This window comes from Saccopteryx leptura, chromosome 7 (genome assembly GCF_036850995.1).
Source record: "Saccopteryx leptura isolate mSacLep1 chromosome 7, mSacLep1_pri_phased_curated, whole genome shotgun sequence".
Taxonomy (NCBI): Eukaryota; Metazoa; Chordata; class Mammalia; order Chiroptera; family Emballonuridae; genus Saccopteryx; species Saccopteryx leptura.
In genome coordinates, this window is record NC_089509.1 from 4,028,943 (window position 1) to 4,046,343 (window position 17,401).

The window sequence follows — 17,401 nt, forward strand, 5'->3', positions numbered from 1 at the left end:
AGGGCAAGCATTAGAAGCTTTAAGAAGTTTTGAGGAAGACAGTCACTTGGACCCTACCCACGTGTGCCTTACCATTACAAATCAGCAGGTCAGAGCAAAGGTGAGATGGACATCAACAAGTAAGAAACTTCAGAAGTATCAGAAATGTGAGTCGGAGAAAGGAATCTTCAGAACAGGAGGAGTCCTGATCCAAACAAGGCCAGAGAAAAGCCACTAAGGAGACCTGAGTTTATTGCCATGAATTTTTCCTAAGTTTGAATGAATATCATTAAACATAGTGATCATAAAATTATAGCAAGGTATCTCTCTCTCCTTTTTCTCTAATAAAGATATATGGAGCTCAAAATGACCAATGGACCTTTTTAAAGGAGCTATTTAGTTCCAGCTCTCCGACAATCAGAAGAAAATTTGTACAGGATGCTAGGGAAGAGTCTGTTTATTAATTTAAAAAATTACTCAGTTTAATTGTTGTTAATATAAAATAACCATGAAAAACACTACAAGCTTCAGATTGCCAAGTATTAGAAAAGTTACCATTCATACAGTTTTTATTTAGAAATCCTTGGAAATCATGCCACAAGATACCATTTTGGAAGAATCTCTGCACTGAGAAGTTGCTGCCAACAAGCACAGTCCTGCCAGCAGCGAGCACTAGGCGCCAGGATCTATTCTAAATGCTTCGGGTGTACTGGCACTTGGATTTTCATATTACCTAGTCAAACTATGTAGCTTATTCACATAGAGAACTGTTATTGCCATCGACATTTTGTACATGAGGAAAATGAGTCGCAAAGACTGAGAGCGATATTTTGCCCAAGGTCCCACAGAAAGTACAAGACATGTCCGTGTTTGAGCTCCGCCGGAGAAACTCCTGAGGGGGCTGCTTTAGACATTTCTCTGTAAAAACGTGAAAGATGGATGATATCACTCACACACGTATGAGCACAGTCCACAAGGAAGAAGTCTTTGCTTCTTTTGGATTGGTTGTAGGCAACGGTACAGAAAGTTCATGTGTTAGTTAGCACAATGTGGTAGCATCAGGGAGTGACCCTTCCTTCTAGGTAAGAGCTGAAAGGTGATGCAATGTTTCACATCTATTGAGGAATGTGAGTGGTCTTTTGCTAATTTCCTCCTGTGGCTCCCACTCTGACCCTCTGTTAGCTGTAATTTAATTGTGAATATCTCAGAATTTTTCTTATGTCAATATGAAGCAAATTTTTTTTTCATTTATTTGATAATAAACTAAGTCTGTAATTCAGGAAAACCATTATAATCTCAAATTCTGAACTACTGGAAGAATTTAAAAATACAAACCAGGTTAAAAATTTGCCACACTCACCTGTACAGAAATGCAATTTTGCTTCTTTTCTCCAACTGAATTCAATATGCTCATCTGTCCCTATGTGCCCTGATAGCAAATAAATCTAACCTTGATGGGGAATGATATCAGATGCCTATTGAAGACTTAGAGTACTATTGTGTGAATGGGGAACACTGAGGTTTCTTCTTTCCCATTCTAATTATCTCCCCTAGTTAGATCACAGGCTGTGGGGCTAGGGTACTGTCCTGTGTCAGGGGAGGCATAGGAATTAAGGGTCAGCCTCTGCAGCAGCTGTACAAAGTGCCTGCCACGGCCTCATAGCTGTGAGGTCTAGTCACATGAGTCCCTCAGACCTCCAATCTAGCCATTATCCCTTTATGAATTGACTGAGAACTTTGGTCCATCCTTATTTCCTCATCCTGCTCACACAGGTTGGGGGTCACTAACACAGCCTGCCTCACACTATTCTAGAGTGACCAGGTTATTTTGAAGCAGCTTTTACACACTTTCGTTTCCACCTTCTTTCAGCTGTTGCCAATCTTTTTCCACCCAAGTTTTGCTCTGGGGCCTGAATGAATTGCAGAATTGCAGGCATTTCTTATAGGCTAACAGCCTTCACTGCTACGGGAATCAGATGAGAAAGAACTATGTGATTTCCAAAATCTCTGTGACCTCTGTCCACCACTACCCAAATCTTATCAGTTGGCAATCTCCCACAGAGAACCAAAGTGTAGGTCCACACTGCTACCTGACTTCACCCTTGTCCCCACCAAATTTCCCCAAACATTACCTACCCAGATTAGAAAAAAGCTTTTCCTCTCCTTAATGGGGCAGGAAACTGCAATTGTGTTATATACAGCATCCTTCATACTATATGACTTTAAAAACTATCTCTACCCCAAGCCTTTCACACAAGACATTTAGCTATTTAAACAGTGTTTTCTTCTTTCCTTCTTTTCAAAATATTGCCTTGTGACTAATATGTCTCTACATCACTGAGTGAAGTGGAATATTAAAGACACTTTTACAATTTAAAGAAGCTGGTCAACAACATAAAAATTAAAAGAAAAATTAGCATTATTTATTTTAAATTATAAAAAAATGAAGAAGAACTTATAAGCACACTTGGATGCTTATTGCAGCTTCATTTATAATTATCAAAACTTGGAAACAATGAGATGTCTTTTAGTTGGTGAACAAATAAACTGTGGTGCATCTAGACAATGGAAAGTTATTCAGCACTAAAAAAGAAAAAGAGCTATCAGCCATAAAAAAGATATACTAGCGTAATAGCATAAAAATGTAAATCTATATTACTAAGTAGAAGGATCTAATACAAAAAGGTTACATACTGTGTGAATGTCATACAACTGTATGACATTTTGGAAAAGAAAAAACCTTGCGTACAGGAAAAAGATAAATTGTTGCCGTGGATGGGAGTCAGCAGAGAGAAATGAACTAGCAGAGAACAGGGGGTTTCTAGTGAAGTGAAAATATTCAGGATAATACAGTACAGGGTGTCCTCGGGTTACAACACAGTTCAATTCCTACAACAGTGACATAAACCAGATTTTAGTGTAACTCAAAACACACCCTAACCTAACACAAATGTAACACTTGCACTTTTAACAGTCCAAAATGGCGTCGGTAATCCTACTGGGGGACAGACACCAACTCCCTCACTCATAAACCGTGTTGCTACGTATTCTTCCACCGTGCGCAACTAAACTAGTTTGTCCACATATTCCGTTAAGTATGAAGCTAATGGTGTAAGCTGAAATACTCACGTCTCATTTTTTAAAGTTTTTACGGGAGTGAGCATTGAGAACTTGATATGCCATATGTCAAGACTGTTGTAACCCGAGGACCTCATGGTAGATACATGACACTATATGTTTGTTCAAATCATGGGTCACACAAAAATAAGAATGAACTATAATCCATACTATTGGTTTTGAGTAATTTTAATGTGTCAAAGGTTCACCAACAATAACAAATGTACCAAATTATAGTGAGGGATGTCTATAAGAAGGGAGGCTATGCATGTGTGAGGCCAGAGAATATAAAGAAAACCTTCCTCTTAATTTTGCTATAAATCTAAAACTACTCTTTAAAAATATTCTTTAAGCAAGTAATAAGTAAAAGAAACAAATATTTTATGATAGTTTTACATTATACCAGTGGTTTCAACTGCCGGTTCCCTAGAAATTTCATGCTGATCTGCAAAAGAGTGAGCTGTGTTGTACGAGGAGTCCTGGTTGACTCTTCCATGGACCGGCGGCACAAAGTTTCTAGCGGACAGCACTGGTCTGCAGACCAGAGGCTAAACATCTCAGCACTACATGTTTGATGTATGCAAAAGATTTACAAAACAGAAATTGATTTTTTAATGTAAATGACTCAAATTGAAAATATTTGAATACTGCAATAAATCACAGGACGATTTGGTGAGTTATCAAAGAAATATTTTATGAAACATTTGAGAAGGTAGCATATTAATTCATTTGTTTTTCAGAGTATTTTCCAAGTTGTATGAGCCATTTTTTAAATTGAGTCAAAGATAAAACTCCATTGGTTTTTCTCAGAGACATATCTAGACTTTATATAAATACTTGAGAAAAGACAAAAACTAGATCTTAAGTTTGTATACTACTTAAAATATGAGCACATATTTTAAGGAAAATTAAATACAGAAATACAGATGTGGTTAAACCTAAGATAATCTATTAATGTGTGATCTAATAATATAATTCAGTTCATTAGAGGATTGAAAAGAATATACCCTATATTGTATCAGATAGATATCTGAAAAGTCAATAGATAAAACTGAGAATTTATTTCTGATTTCAAACAAATAAATAAATAAGCAAATAAATGTGAGAGACCTTTTTAATGTGATGTGGAATTGGAATCAGTATTATATGTTCTTGGAAACCATATAAAAAGTGCACTCATTTTTTGAAAATCATATGCCATAATTTCTATTTAATATTATTGAAAAATTTTTGACTAGATTTTAGGAAGTTTTGACCAGGTTAATGAAATGAACAAACAAAAAAATGTATAAAAATTGAGTATACAAAATAGTAAAATGTTTTAATTATGTCATATTATAATTCCCTCAAAAATTCCATGAAATGAACTAAAATTTTATTACTTAATATAAAAGTATCTGGATAAAGAAAACATTGATTGGCAATTGATTTATATGCTAAAATGTTTAATTTATTGAAATAATTAATTTACAATGAAAAATTTTAAAGAATAAAATTCAGACCTGACCTCTGGTGATGCAGTGGATAAAGTGTCGACCTGGGAATGCTGATGTCACTGGTTCAAAACTTTGAGCTTGCCTGATCAAGGCACATGTTAGTTGATGCTTTCTGCTCCTCTCCTTTCTCTCTCTCTCTGTCTCTCCTCTCTCTCTAATAAAACTGAATAAAATAATATATATACATATTTTTTAAAAAATTCTCAGAATTAATTTAATAATAAATATATGAACCAGGGAAATAAAATGTTAACCTTAGATATAGGGTCTTATCAAAATATTTTGAAAATAAGAAAAGACACTGGGTTCTTGTAGAGAAATTTGAAATATTTCAAATATTCTTCTCCAAGTGCATTAATGAATATACTAAATTCTCAATCAAAATTTCAACAGGCTATTTAAAATAAAACTATTCTGAAATAAAACTTTAAAGTAAATATATCAAATAATTCTCTTAATAAAGTAAAGCAATGTTAAGTCAAGTTGAGCAATACGACTATAATCTTTACTATATATGGTATGTATAAAGAAACAGTGTTTTACAATAGTTTAGAACTTATAGAGAAAAATAAACATCTAACAGGAGCCTCTGGTATATTAGTTAGCTATACAGCTAAGAAGAGGACATGCTGATTGAGATAACACATCCTCCTGAAACTCACCCAAACATCAGTATGGTTACGTATGTGATGAAGGTAACATTTTAAATCAGTGAGAAAAAAATCCTGGGTTTCTCCTCAAATGGTGTTGGGAGAAACATGATTACACTCATAAGAGATCAGGTTTTTAAGATAATATTTTCAGCACAAAAGCCATTTGTAGTAATTTTTACTGGAAAGACAAGTGATAAAAAATAATTTAGCAGCTTGAGCACAGACTCATCTGGTTTGAGCAAGTCTCACCAGCTTGAGCTCAAGTTGCTGGCTTGAGCAAGGGGTCAATCAGTCTGCGGTAGCCCCCTGGTCAAGGCACATATGAGAAAGCAATCCATGAACAACTAAGGTATCACAACAAAGAATTGATGCTACTCATCTCTCTCCCTTCCTGTCTATCTATCCCTATCTGTCTCTCTCTGTCTCTCTCTGTCTCTGTCTTCGTCACAAAAAAAAAAAAAAAAGAAAAGAAAAGAAAATTACTATTCTATGTCCCTTCTTGAGACAAATTACCAGGAACAGCTTCAGTGTGTTTTCTTCAAATACATTGTTGACCTCTTACTTTGCATTCAGTTATAATTCTTGCATTTTTTCAATGAATTTTACTCATTTTTCATTGCATCACAAATATTTAATACCATTATTGACAGCTAAGTGAGATTCTATCATATTGATTCTTGATTATTTCCTTTAAAAAATATATGGGCCTTTTGTATTTTTTTTTTCTGAAGCTGGAAATGGGGAGAGACAGTCAGACAGACTCCCACATGCGCCCGACCAGGATCCACCCGGCACGCCCACCAGGGGCCACGCTCTGCCCACCAGGGGGCGATGCTCTTCCCCTCCGGGGCATCGCTCTGCCGCGACCAGAGCCACTCTAGCGCCTGGGGCAGAGGCCAAGGAGCCATCCCCAGCGCCCGGGCCATCTTTGCTCCAATGGAGCCTTGGCTGCGGGAGGGGAAGAGAGAGACAGAGAGGAAGGAGGGGGTGGGGGTGGAGAAGCAAATGGGCGCTTCTCCTATGTGCCCTGGCCGGGAATCGAACCCGGGTCTCCTGCACGCCAGGCTGACGCTCTACCACTGAGCCAACCAGCCAGGGCTGTATGGGCCTTTTGAATCTCTTCCTATTTTTCATTTTGACAGAAAATAGTGAACAACTATATACTTAGAGGTTTTTCTTATATAGAAGTGCAGGTTTTTACACTAGGTCTGTCTGTAGCTGAATAAAAACCATATTTTGTTGATTCCTTGGCTTTAGCTTGGCCACATTCTCCAGAGGTTTGCATCAGAGATAAATAAAAAAATGTTGATTCCCTTTTAATTTTCCCATCCTTCTCTATTGCTGTTTTATTTAGTTTTAAGAACGTTCAGAAAGGACGTGAATAGTTTTGTAAAGTAAGCTCTTTAAAAGCAATCAATGATGTTATTTCTGTGTGGGCTAATCAGTATCCTTTTAACTGTGTAATAAAGTGGCATCTATAATTATTTGAGCCACTTGACTCATGCATACAACTGAATCTACTGAAATTCACTTTTCTTTCCTGTTCCTTCAGAGCTGTAACAAAGATGTTTTATTTTGTTTGTTTGTTTTTTTTCTTTCTCCTTATAAAGCTTAGTTTCGGAGGAATTCCAGTGCCAGGCAAACCTGGGACTTTTTTAAAGAAAAACTTCCAAGGATGTATGGAAAACCTTTACTACAATGGAATAAACATAATTGACCTGGGTAAAAGACGGAAACATCAAATTCACACTGTGGTAAGTCTGCCTCTATTCAGCCGGACCGTTTCTCCCCTTTTATACATCCCGCCCTTGAAATCCCTGCACAGCATGTTTATAGTTCCTTTTGGGAGGTCCCATCAAGCCTCTCATGGGGATCAGGAGGACATGCAGAAACTGGGTTCATGAGAGTTGTGTTATTGGGAAAGACAGAAAGCATTAGAGGTGCCTGGAGAGTTTCTGATTCCTGGCTGTGACGTGTGTGGTGGCTGTGGGTGAGTGTTGCAGGCTACACTGGGCTAACTTGATTGTCTTTTATTACCTCTAGGTCACAAAACAATAAAACCGGAGATTCTATTAAAGTCTTACTGTTGATACATAAAATAAGGCATTTTAAATGAGAGAATAAACTTTTGGTGCTTTCTGAGATTCCCTGTTCAGCATTTATCATGCTGGAAAGTTAAATAATTTTTCATCAACAAATACTTGTCTTCTTCAACAAGCCCCGAGTTTCATGAGGTCAGGGCTAAGTCTTCCTTGTCACTAGCACTTTCACAAGACATAACAGAGTGCCTTGCACATGATTGGTACTCACTGGTGCTATTTCCAAATATAATTGTGTGTTTGCCTATCTCTCCTTCAAGTTCTATCAATTTATCCATCATGTGCCTTTACAGGTCTGTACTAATACTTAAAATGGTGTATAGGTCTTATTGTGGATTAGCCATTTTATCAAATATGTGTTGTTCTTCTCTATGATAACTTTATTCCCCTGATATCACTGGGCTATAGTGAATGTTCTGACTCTTGACTAAGCCATCTCTGATATCATCCCTGAAGGGAGTGGGTGGGGTTCCTGATACTACTGCTGAGTGGGGTTCAAGTCCAGGCTCCATCACATATGTGTTCTCCATTGATACCACAGGGAGAGGCTTTCTCACTCTCTGGCAAGGATTAAAGTCCAGGTTCAGTCCCTGCTGAGTCTCTGACACCCTGGCTGGAACCTCTGGGTGCCTTTCAATGGCATGGCTGGATTGTGGTGGGCCAGAGATTTGTCTCCGGTGCTTGGCGGCATAGAACAGTTCTTGTCTAAGGGTGCTCTGACTCTTTATGCTTCCCTTTCATTGTCCATAGATTACAGAGGACAAACTTGTAATGGGAATTTTTTTTCCCCATAGCAGTTGGTCTCTTTGGGTTGCTAGCTTTCTCAGCAATAAGGTTAAGATATATAAGGCCAAAAGAAAGTCTAGGGTACTCACCATTGTTGTTCTTTGGGTTTAAAGATCTTTATACTATAATGGCCTTTTTCTCTCCACTATTTAGATTATTATTAGGTTTGTTTTACACATAATATCTAGGGTGTTTTAGTTGTACTTAGTGCTAGAAATAAGGAAAATCACACTACTTCATCTCCCCAAAAGCAGAATTCCCTTAAACTGCCATTATTTTAAAACGCATGACAATAGTAGGTCATCCTGTCATTGACAGGAAAAACCTGAATTTCTTTGTAATCTGGTCTTTGGACCATCTTGATAAACTGAGTGAGATTTTAATGTCCAACTATATTGGACAGTTTCTATTTGAAGTTCTATAAATTAACATTTTTTAACTTGGCCATTGGATTCTAGGGTATGATACAGGGTTGCTAGAGGAAAATTAGGAAATCACACTTTTGTTGTTAGTGTGTCAACATTTTAAAAGGTCTGTGCCAAATGTCTGACTCTGTTAGTTCTGAAGAGTAGTGATTATTCTAAGAAGGGTTTAGTTCATGGACTGTCCTAGGAGATCCCTGCTATCACTTACTCATTCCTTGACTCATGAGAATGCCCCACCCCCATGAGCTTAGGTTGCCCACCTTCTAAGTAAGCTGAGCACTAGCTTGCTAATGACGTTTTTCTTGAGTCTAGGTAAGGAGACGAGCCATTTAAAGCACACTGAGCCTGTCCATTTCCCGGTATTAGTCTCAAGAAATATTTTATAATATGCCAGTTTAACTGAGTTCCATCTGCTAATACAGCGAGATTGTACACTACTTAGATTAATGTCATGACCATTAACATATCTAAAAGGAAGGGCAGCCCCATCCACTGCTGTGTTTTGAGTTGGCAGAGCTGTTTGAAGAACAAGGGGCTTTAGTAAACATTGCTCACTTTCATTGTTCATAAACTAGCTCCTCGAAATCATGAGCTCTAAATAAGATACCCATGGCGACATTCATAGAGGAAGTCTCCACAGGTACTATGCATCAGAAAATACTTTTAATGATGGGATATATTAGATAAGTCACCAAGCAGACAATTCAGAAAAGGAGAAATAAAGAGAACTAAAACATGAATTTCCAAAAATTGGTCAACTTGTATCTCCTTTTCTAAGAGAATCATTAACTAAAACATTAATACATGTTTCGATGTTTTTAAACTGCTGTAGCACTTGCCAAGTTTCCTCAAACTTTGAGAACATACTTTACTCCCCAGAGTCTAATTGATGGGATTGTTAATATGAAGCACAAAGAATCCATTTAGCACTAATGTACTTGGGGGGGAAATCCCAGAAAAACTGTTTTACTGTATAGCTCAGGGGTCCCCAAACTACGGCCTATAGGCCACATGCGGCCCCCTGAGGCCATTTATCAGGCCCCCACCACGCTTCCGGAAGAGGCACCTCTTTCATTGGTGATCAGTACTGGAGTACTGTTATGTGATGGCGCCGCAAAGCGCAGCGTTGCTCACATACAGTACTACTTCCGATGATGCGGGACGCTCGCCTCACGGCTCCGGAAGCACATCATATCACTTGTTACGGCTAGCAGTGACAAATATGGAACTGATCATTGACCATCTCATTAGCCAAAAGCAGGCCTATAGTTCTCATTGAAATACTGGTCAGTTTGTTGATTTAAATTTACTTGTTCTAAATTTTAAATATTGTATTTGTTTTCATTTTGTTTTTTTACTTTAAAATAAGATATGTGCAGTATGCATAGGGATTTGTTCATAGTTTTTTTTATATTCCGGCCCTCCAACGGTCTGAGGGACAGTGAACTGGCCCCCTGTGTAAAAAGTTTGGGGACCCCTGGTATAAGTAGTCAATCTTTTCTCTTAACTTTCTCAATTTAAAGGGGGCAAAACAATTATTTTTTTCATATTACTTTCATCACCTTGCATAAAGTGAGAATTCATAGCAGCACACATACACACACGTATGCGTGTGTAAGCCTAGCCTTTTTCTTTTCTATTCTTTTCTTTTCTTTTTCTTTTTCTTTTAGAATTCTGTGTGGGAAGAAATGGTTTGCACTCTTAATTACAAGTACAAAGACTTTTATTCCTCTAGTCGGGCTCAAAGTCTCCCCAAAGGCACAGTATCAGCTGCAAAATCTGCTCTGTTCCAAGTCACTAAGTCACTGCTGTGCTAAGTAAGGACTTTTAAAAGGGATGGTGCTTTGGTCCTCTTCCAGTGTTCACTAACTCTCTCATGGTCATTGAGTCTTGAGGATTTCAGAGTTTAGAAACCAGCAAATTAGGCAGTGAGTGTATGGTAATGCCCATAAATTACAAAATAATACTCGAGGCTCAAGGGAGCCCCGGCCTTGGCTTTCCCCAGCACAGATCTCTGGGCAGGCATGGTCCCCACTGCAATCAGTCATTTCTTTCGGTGAGCCTGCCCACTCCCTGGAGGTTTAATGGCTGTTCCAGGGGCATAATTCCATTTAGTCTTTATAGCTTGATTTGACTGCAGAATGATCCTCCACTTTCTGAAATGCAGTCATATTAACAGCTTAAAATAGACACACAAAGCACCTACTATGCTTTCTCAAACCTCTCATCTGATGCTACATACCTCATGTAATAAACACTCAGGAAGTGAATGTCTCATTGAAGTGCATGTTCAGTACCTATAATGTGGATTATTATATAGATAAGAAATATATTGCTATGGCAGTTTTCTGAAAATGGTTAAATTTATACCTCCCACTTTCTAACGCTGTGGTTTCTTAGAGCCGTCTTCCTGAGTGTCACATCACTTCTCCCAGTGGCAAGAAGAGTGATATAATTTGTCTAGGAGTTGGATGGGGTCTAACCTACTTCTTTATTGTAGATCTTAAAATGATTTTTTAAAAATTTAACAGAAGAGCATAGTAAAATGCTCATGTTAATGTACTTTATCTTCAACAGAAAAGAAGAAGAAAATGAAACAGTGAATAACAGGGCCATGGTCCCAAATTGGGTTTGGAGCTAACTAACCATGTCAACTCACTTCTGTTTCTTTGTTTCCAAATAATTGAAATCAGTGACCTGAAGGGGAAATGGCCAATACCAAGCATTTATAATAATACCCACATCTTGGTTAAAATTGCTAGACAGTCACAAATTTGTTTACATTTAGTCTAAAGGAGGCCTCACCATCTTCTCAAGCCACTGTTCCTGACAGCAGTAACAATGGTGGATTAACTGCTTAAGGTCCTAGTCCTAAATCCATGCTCAGGTTACCAAACAACAGTACCCTAATATGTAAAATGGGAAAATTTTAATACCATTTTAAGCGTCATTATGAAGATTAAATATCTTAAATGATATTAAATAAAATTAAATATGTAAAATGGGGACCATTATAGTATCAAACTCAAAGTGTTATTGTGAAGATTACAGATATTGATCGGCTTATGACCTATGCAACTTACGACCATTCGACTTTACGACCACAATCACTAGCCATGACTGCTCCACGTCTGGCAGCGCAAGTGTTGCCCAGTTGGGTGTATTACAGTGTGGACCAGCTTTCAGCAGCACTACCATCTCCATGTGCACCATTTCAACTGTTATCCCAGACTCGGTACAGCAATTTGTGTTTTGTGTCTTGGATATTTTTCATCAAACCCCTCCCAAGATGTCTACCGAGAGGAAATTGTCTTTGTTTATGCCTCAGCCTGCCAAGAAGGAAAGAAAGGCCATCGATCTTGACACAAAAATGAGCACAGGCTCATCCGACTTGAGCATGGGTTAACCAGCTTGAGTGCAGGGGTGCTGGCTTGAGCAAGGGATCATAGACATGACCCCATGGTCGCTGGTTTGAGCCCAAGGTCACTGGCTTGAGCAAGGAGCCACTCGCTCTGCTGTAACCCCCTGGTCAAGGCACATATGAGAAAGCAACCCATGAACAAGTACGAAGGAGGAAAGAAAGTGAATATGATCGCACATGTTTATGAAAAAACCAACTCTGGTAACCCCAACTGCTGCCTCAGATGATGACATCAATGATCCGCAGCCAATAAAATGTTTTGTATATATTTATATATTTTGATATGTTTTGCAATTGGGAAAATGTTTCCTATGATATTTTTTATACCTGTATTTTTGTATGTTTTGCAAATATTAAACCAGTTGTACTGGTAATGCAGTGTTTTACTTAAACCTGACGAATGTAAAAATAAGAAACAAAATGGTGTAGAGAGGAAACCAATGGCATAAAATCAACAAAGAAAATTATGATATATATAACAATAATGAAAGAAAATTATGATAAAATATGACTTAAAGATTTTTATAACATCATTTTACATATGATGAAATGTACTGTACATATAGCCTGCTTAACTTATGACCAAATCATGTTACAACCAGTCTGTTGGAACCAATCATGGTCGTAAGTCGAGCACTAGCTGTAATTGTGTGCTTTACATAATGCAAGTTCCACAATAAACACTCAATAGGTTGGAGCTATTATTAAGGAAAATTTCTATGCATCCATTTGACTGACATTGGCCTGCAAACTAAAACTTGTTTGTCATCTTAGGCACATAATTAATGAATAACATATAATGTTTGCATTCTATGATCTGAACAAATCAAAAAGAAATTGGAAAAGGCTCATGTTCTATCTCCTGAGTCTGAAGATTAGTTTACTCCAAAATTGTATAAATTATGAAGTGGCTTTTAAGTAAAGATATGACAAACTTACCCACCTCATTCATTTGAGGAAATTTAATGGCAATCCTAGATCAAATTTGGTTAAGTGATCTACACCTTTGTAATAAAGCCTTTAGAGAAGATTTTTTCTAGTGGCCTGAATATAACAGGCATACTAAGTGACAAAGAGGAGACATATATGAAGTTTATTATCTTTTGTCTATATCTCTGCTGTCATTCACCTCATTTGAGCATGGTTATTTCTTACCTCTCAGAAGCCAAAAAAATATACTCAGAGATAAGTATAAGTCTACAGATGACATCACACACACATTCACAGCTGATTTCTCTCTCTCTCTCTCTCTCTCTCTCTCTCTCTTTCACACACACACACACACACACACACACACACACACACACACACACACACGTCTAGCAGCCTTTGTCTTACCTTCCTATCTATGACTGAGAAGCTCATGAAATTGCTCAGAAAAAAAAGTCCCCAGTGACTATTGAAGCTTATAATCCCTTCAGCTTGTCCCTGGGATCATGTTTCCTCTCTGTGAGTGTGCTCTGTGATAAATCACACTTTCTCTTGATGGAAGAAATCATTTGAAAAAGCAGTGACATATCCTGTCTTCTCTCTGAACACTCTTGCTATCTGCTGTTGTCATTGGCTCCGCCTGACATTCACATCACCTGCTTCTTCTGTGTTGCATGTCCTTCATGCTCGGAAAATACTATTTCCAAATTATTAGCTTCCAGAGAAGTTATTTCCTTTTTTTCTTTGAGAAAATTGAAATAGTTTCAAAGTCATATGAAGAGTAATGTGACTTAAAAAAACAAACAATGAAAGGCTCATCCTTTCTGAAAATTATTCTACCTTAAACCAGTATAACTTTCTTTTGGAAAGAAAACAGTTTTATTAGCTCATATAATAAAATCATTACTTGAAGTTATTTAAAAAAAATACTGTAGAATGTTAAGAGCGTATACGTAGAGACCAGAATAACTAACCAGCCATAGAGGGAAACATTGTCTGAAGTGCATGTATTTTATTTTTTATATTTTAAATATTTAGTTTATATAGCATAAACCATATCTTATTGACAACCTTTGTATCTTGTTTTTTTATGGTTACTATTTTTTCTTTAAATTGTTTCTGTCTTTATATTTTTTATTAAAATTACTTAATATCTTTCTTTATTAGCATCAAAACATCATTTGAATATTAAATAAATTCATAATAGTTTAAGAGTCTACCATGTGAAAATTTAGTTTATTTGAATTCTTACTCCCTAAAATAATAGTGAGATCGCAAATATGCAAATATAGATTTTGTTTTTGACTGAATCCATGTTGTTTCAAGACTTTTACACACCCACCCATGGTGTGCAGAGGAACAGGAGTTTACTGCCAGTTTCACCTCGTGCTTTCCAGACATTTGAATGTTCAGATGATTTTGAAAAGAGCGAGACTCAGTAAAAGTTGAAATTGGCTCAGTTTCTTCTATGCAAAACTTCCAGTTAATGATCTGAACATGTCTTTTTTATGTTTTTCCCCCTCCAATAATAATAGTAATGACAGTCCCTTCATCTGAGGATGTCTTATTTCAGAGAATAATGTCTGATAGTCAATGTCAGTGTTAATGCCAGAGGGCAGTGAGAGGAGTGACAGATGGACCTGCATTTGTGTTAGTTCTTCTGTCCCTGAAAAATCTGCGGGGGAAGACATTATTATCCACACTTTGTACTAAAGATACTTTATGCTTAAGACTAGGCAAATTCAATGATGTCTCATCAACCTCTGTGTCATTCACAGCCTTTTTTCTCTTCTTCTGGAAAGCACTACACTATCAACTTTTATTTCTTTTTTTTATTATACATCTCTGTTTCCTAGGGCCCTGAATGACTTTCATGTCAAAGTGAAGAAAAAATATATATACAAGTAATGAATGGTGTCACTTACTTGGGAATTAAAGACCAACCAGGTGTTTCAGAAATGGTTCCTATGTAGCTGTGAGTTATCACATAAGTCTCTCTTGAGTGTCTCTTGCAACATAAGAGCTAGGGGGCAGAATCCTTGATTTTGACAACAGAAAGGAAGGAGGCAGCAGAGGGTGGAGGTCTAGGAAGAATCCTTATACGTAGATGGCTGTGATCTTGGCAGGAGCTCCTAGCTGGCCCCAGAGGTCGCAGTATGTCCCGTTTCTGGCATGTGGCTGCCAGACTCTTCCATCTGGGTTTAAGGAGATGAATGAAAGTCTTACCTAGGGATCAAGTGCTCCCTCAGAAATTTGGCTCTCTATTAGCAATGCCTCTTATATTTCTACAAGGTGAATGGAAAGTTTTGTGCTTGCATTTTGCATCCTTTGTAATCAGCCCTTCCATTAAATAAAAACATATTTCCACAGTTTCTCACCAGTGCTTCTTGTTTCCCTGCGGGCATGGACCAATTGCTCTTACTGGAACTCACTGCATGCATATAGCTCTAAGCCTTTCATTCTGTGCCTCTCCCACCCCACACCAACTAGGATGCCTTTCTTCTCCACCTTTTTTGTTACCCAGCCTCCAACTAGCCACCCTTCAAGCTGACACACAGGGTTAGCACCCTGAATCATAAGAATATTCACTATCCTGAACTTATTCTCAGAGGTGGAGCAGAGTTGTGGAGTCCCCTAGTTTGTCAACCATGAAACTTTGAGTTGTTGCCATGTTGGGAGGCTCAGGGGTAACTGGCAGTCAAGCAGGCAAACCTAGGTTTCAGGGAATCTTGGGAAAGTAGCTATATAGCAAACAATTTGGAAGTTTCAAAATTATAAAAATTGAACCATAGGTAGGGTGTACTAGTGTGAACCTTCTGTGTTTCTACCTTGAATGTGAATTGTCTGTGCTAAGAAGAGTCATGAAGCCAGATCCAAGACTGGTTTGAAGTAGGTACTATGATCCATAAGCAGAACCCACCATGAGTTTGGGGAAGTAGTGATGTCTAATGTGCTGCTATATTGTGACCCTGCCTGATGCCTTTCAGATGCACCTTCTGCTCAGAACCGTTCTCAAACTTCCAGGCGAACCACAAACTTACACAATGAGATGCAACTTAGCACTTGATTAATCATCATCATCATCATCATCATCAAAATATAGTTATTAAGTACCTACTGTTTACAGCTAATGATCCTTGCCTCTAAGGGGTGGGAAACCAGACCTGTCCCTCATCCTGCTTCCACACACTAGGTGCCAGGTCACCAGTATAGAGTTGAGAATTCAAAGCCGATGTCCTTACCTTTACCATCTCCTTGTGTGTGTGTTCTGCTTTCCTGCCCAGCAACATGTTGATGGTCACTTCTCCTCTTCTAGTCTCATTTACCTATAAGGTCTGACCTGCACTTTTTGTTTGTTTCACTGCCTGGATTATTTTCAATACATAACTCTTTTTCCATTTCGTGTTTCAGCTCCCTGCATCCTTGCTCTAACTGAATCTCATGTTCTCCAGCCTGCAAGGCTAACAGTGCTTCCAAATAACATGCGACAGCCACTGCTCGCTATAGACAAAACCCTCAGACAGCTCATAAGAGTTTAGAAGGAGAAATCACAGGGCTTGTCATCAACAAAGACTTCATAATAGTGTGGGAACTTGATGTGACCATTGAAGAATTACATTTCTTAGAAAATTTCAAGGGGATAGGAAGTCAGTACAAGCCGGAGAATGGTCTATGCAAAAGATCAAGGTTGGGACCTAAGTATTTCTGGGAAACAATATGTTTTCTTCCAGTCAAGTTGTTTCCAAGAGTTCTTCCTATCTATCACCTTAAGTATTTTTTAAGTTTCACAAAATAGACAGAGTTTTCTGTGTCACTCAGTGTTGAATATGTGACAGACAGGAAATGTATAGATGAAGGTATTATGTGTTGAGAAAGAGTAAGATCTTTGAAGTCAGTAAGATTAAACCTCATAACTACCGTATGATAGCTGTAGAATCAGCATTCACTCCTGAGATATTAGAGATGTTGAACCACTATTATATGTACCACCCCACTTTGCTCCTCATTTCTTATTGTATATTTCCCACAAAGGCACAGTTCTATGATTGTGTCCACCATGTTCTGTAAATAATCTAGAAGTACAATACTAAAGATTTTAAATCAGTGATTATTAATATGTTAAGGGACACACACTCCTATAAGAATATAATGAAAATTATGAATATGGTTTTGTTTTTTTTTTTTTTTGTATTTTTCTGAAGCTGGAAAGAGGGAGAGACAGTCAGACAGACTCCCGCATGCGCCGGACCGGGATCCACCCGGCACGCCCACCAGGGGCCACGCTCTGCCCACCAGGGGGCGATGCTCTGCCCCTCTGGGGTGTTGCCCTGTTGCGACCAGAGCCACTCCAGCACCTGGGGCAGAGGCCAAGGAGCCATCCTCAGCGCCCGGGCCATCTTTGCTCCAATGGAGCCTTGGCTGCGGGAGGGGAAGAGAGAGACAGAGAGGAAGGAGAGGGGGAGGGGTGGAGAAGCAGATGGGCGCTTCTCCTGTG

The 17,401-nt window shown here is 38.2% G+C and overlaps 1 protein-coding gene across 3 annotated transcripts in view; it reads left to right on the top strand.

The window, feature by feature from the left end:
- Positions 1-17,401, top strand: part of CNTNAP5 (contactin associated protein family member 5) — an 855,485-nt gene that overhangs the window by 386,473 nt on the left and 451,611 nt on the right. For all 3 annotated transcript variants that reach the window (XM_066345536.1, XM_066345539.1, XM_066345538.1), the window contains exon 7: positions 6,856-6,999. In XM_066345536.1, coding sequence (XP_066201633.1) covers positions 6,856-6,999 — 144 coding nt within the window. The remainder of the gene's footprint in view (positions 1-6,855; positions 7,000-17,401) is intronic.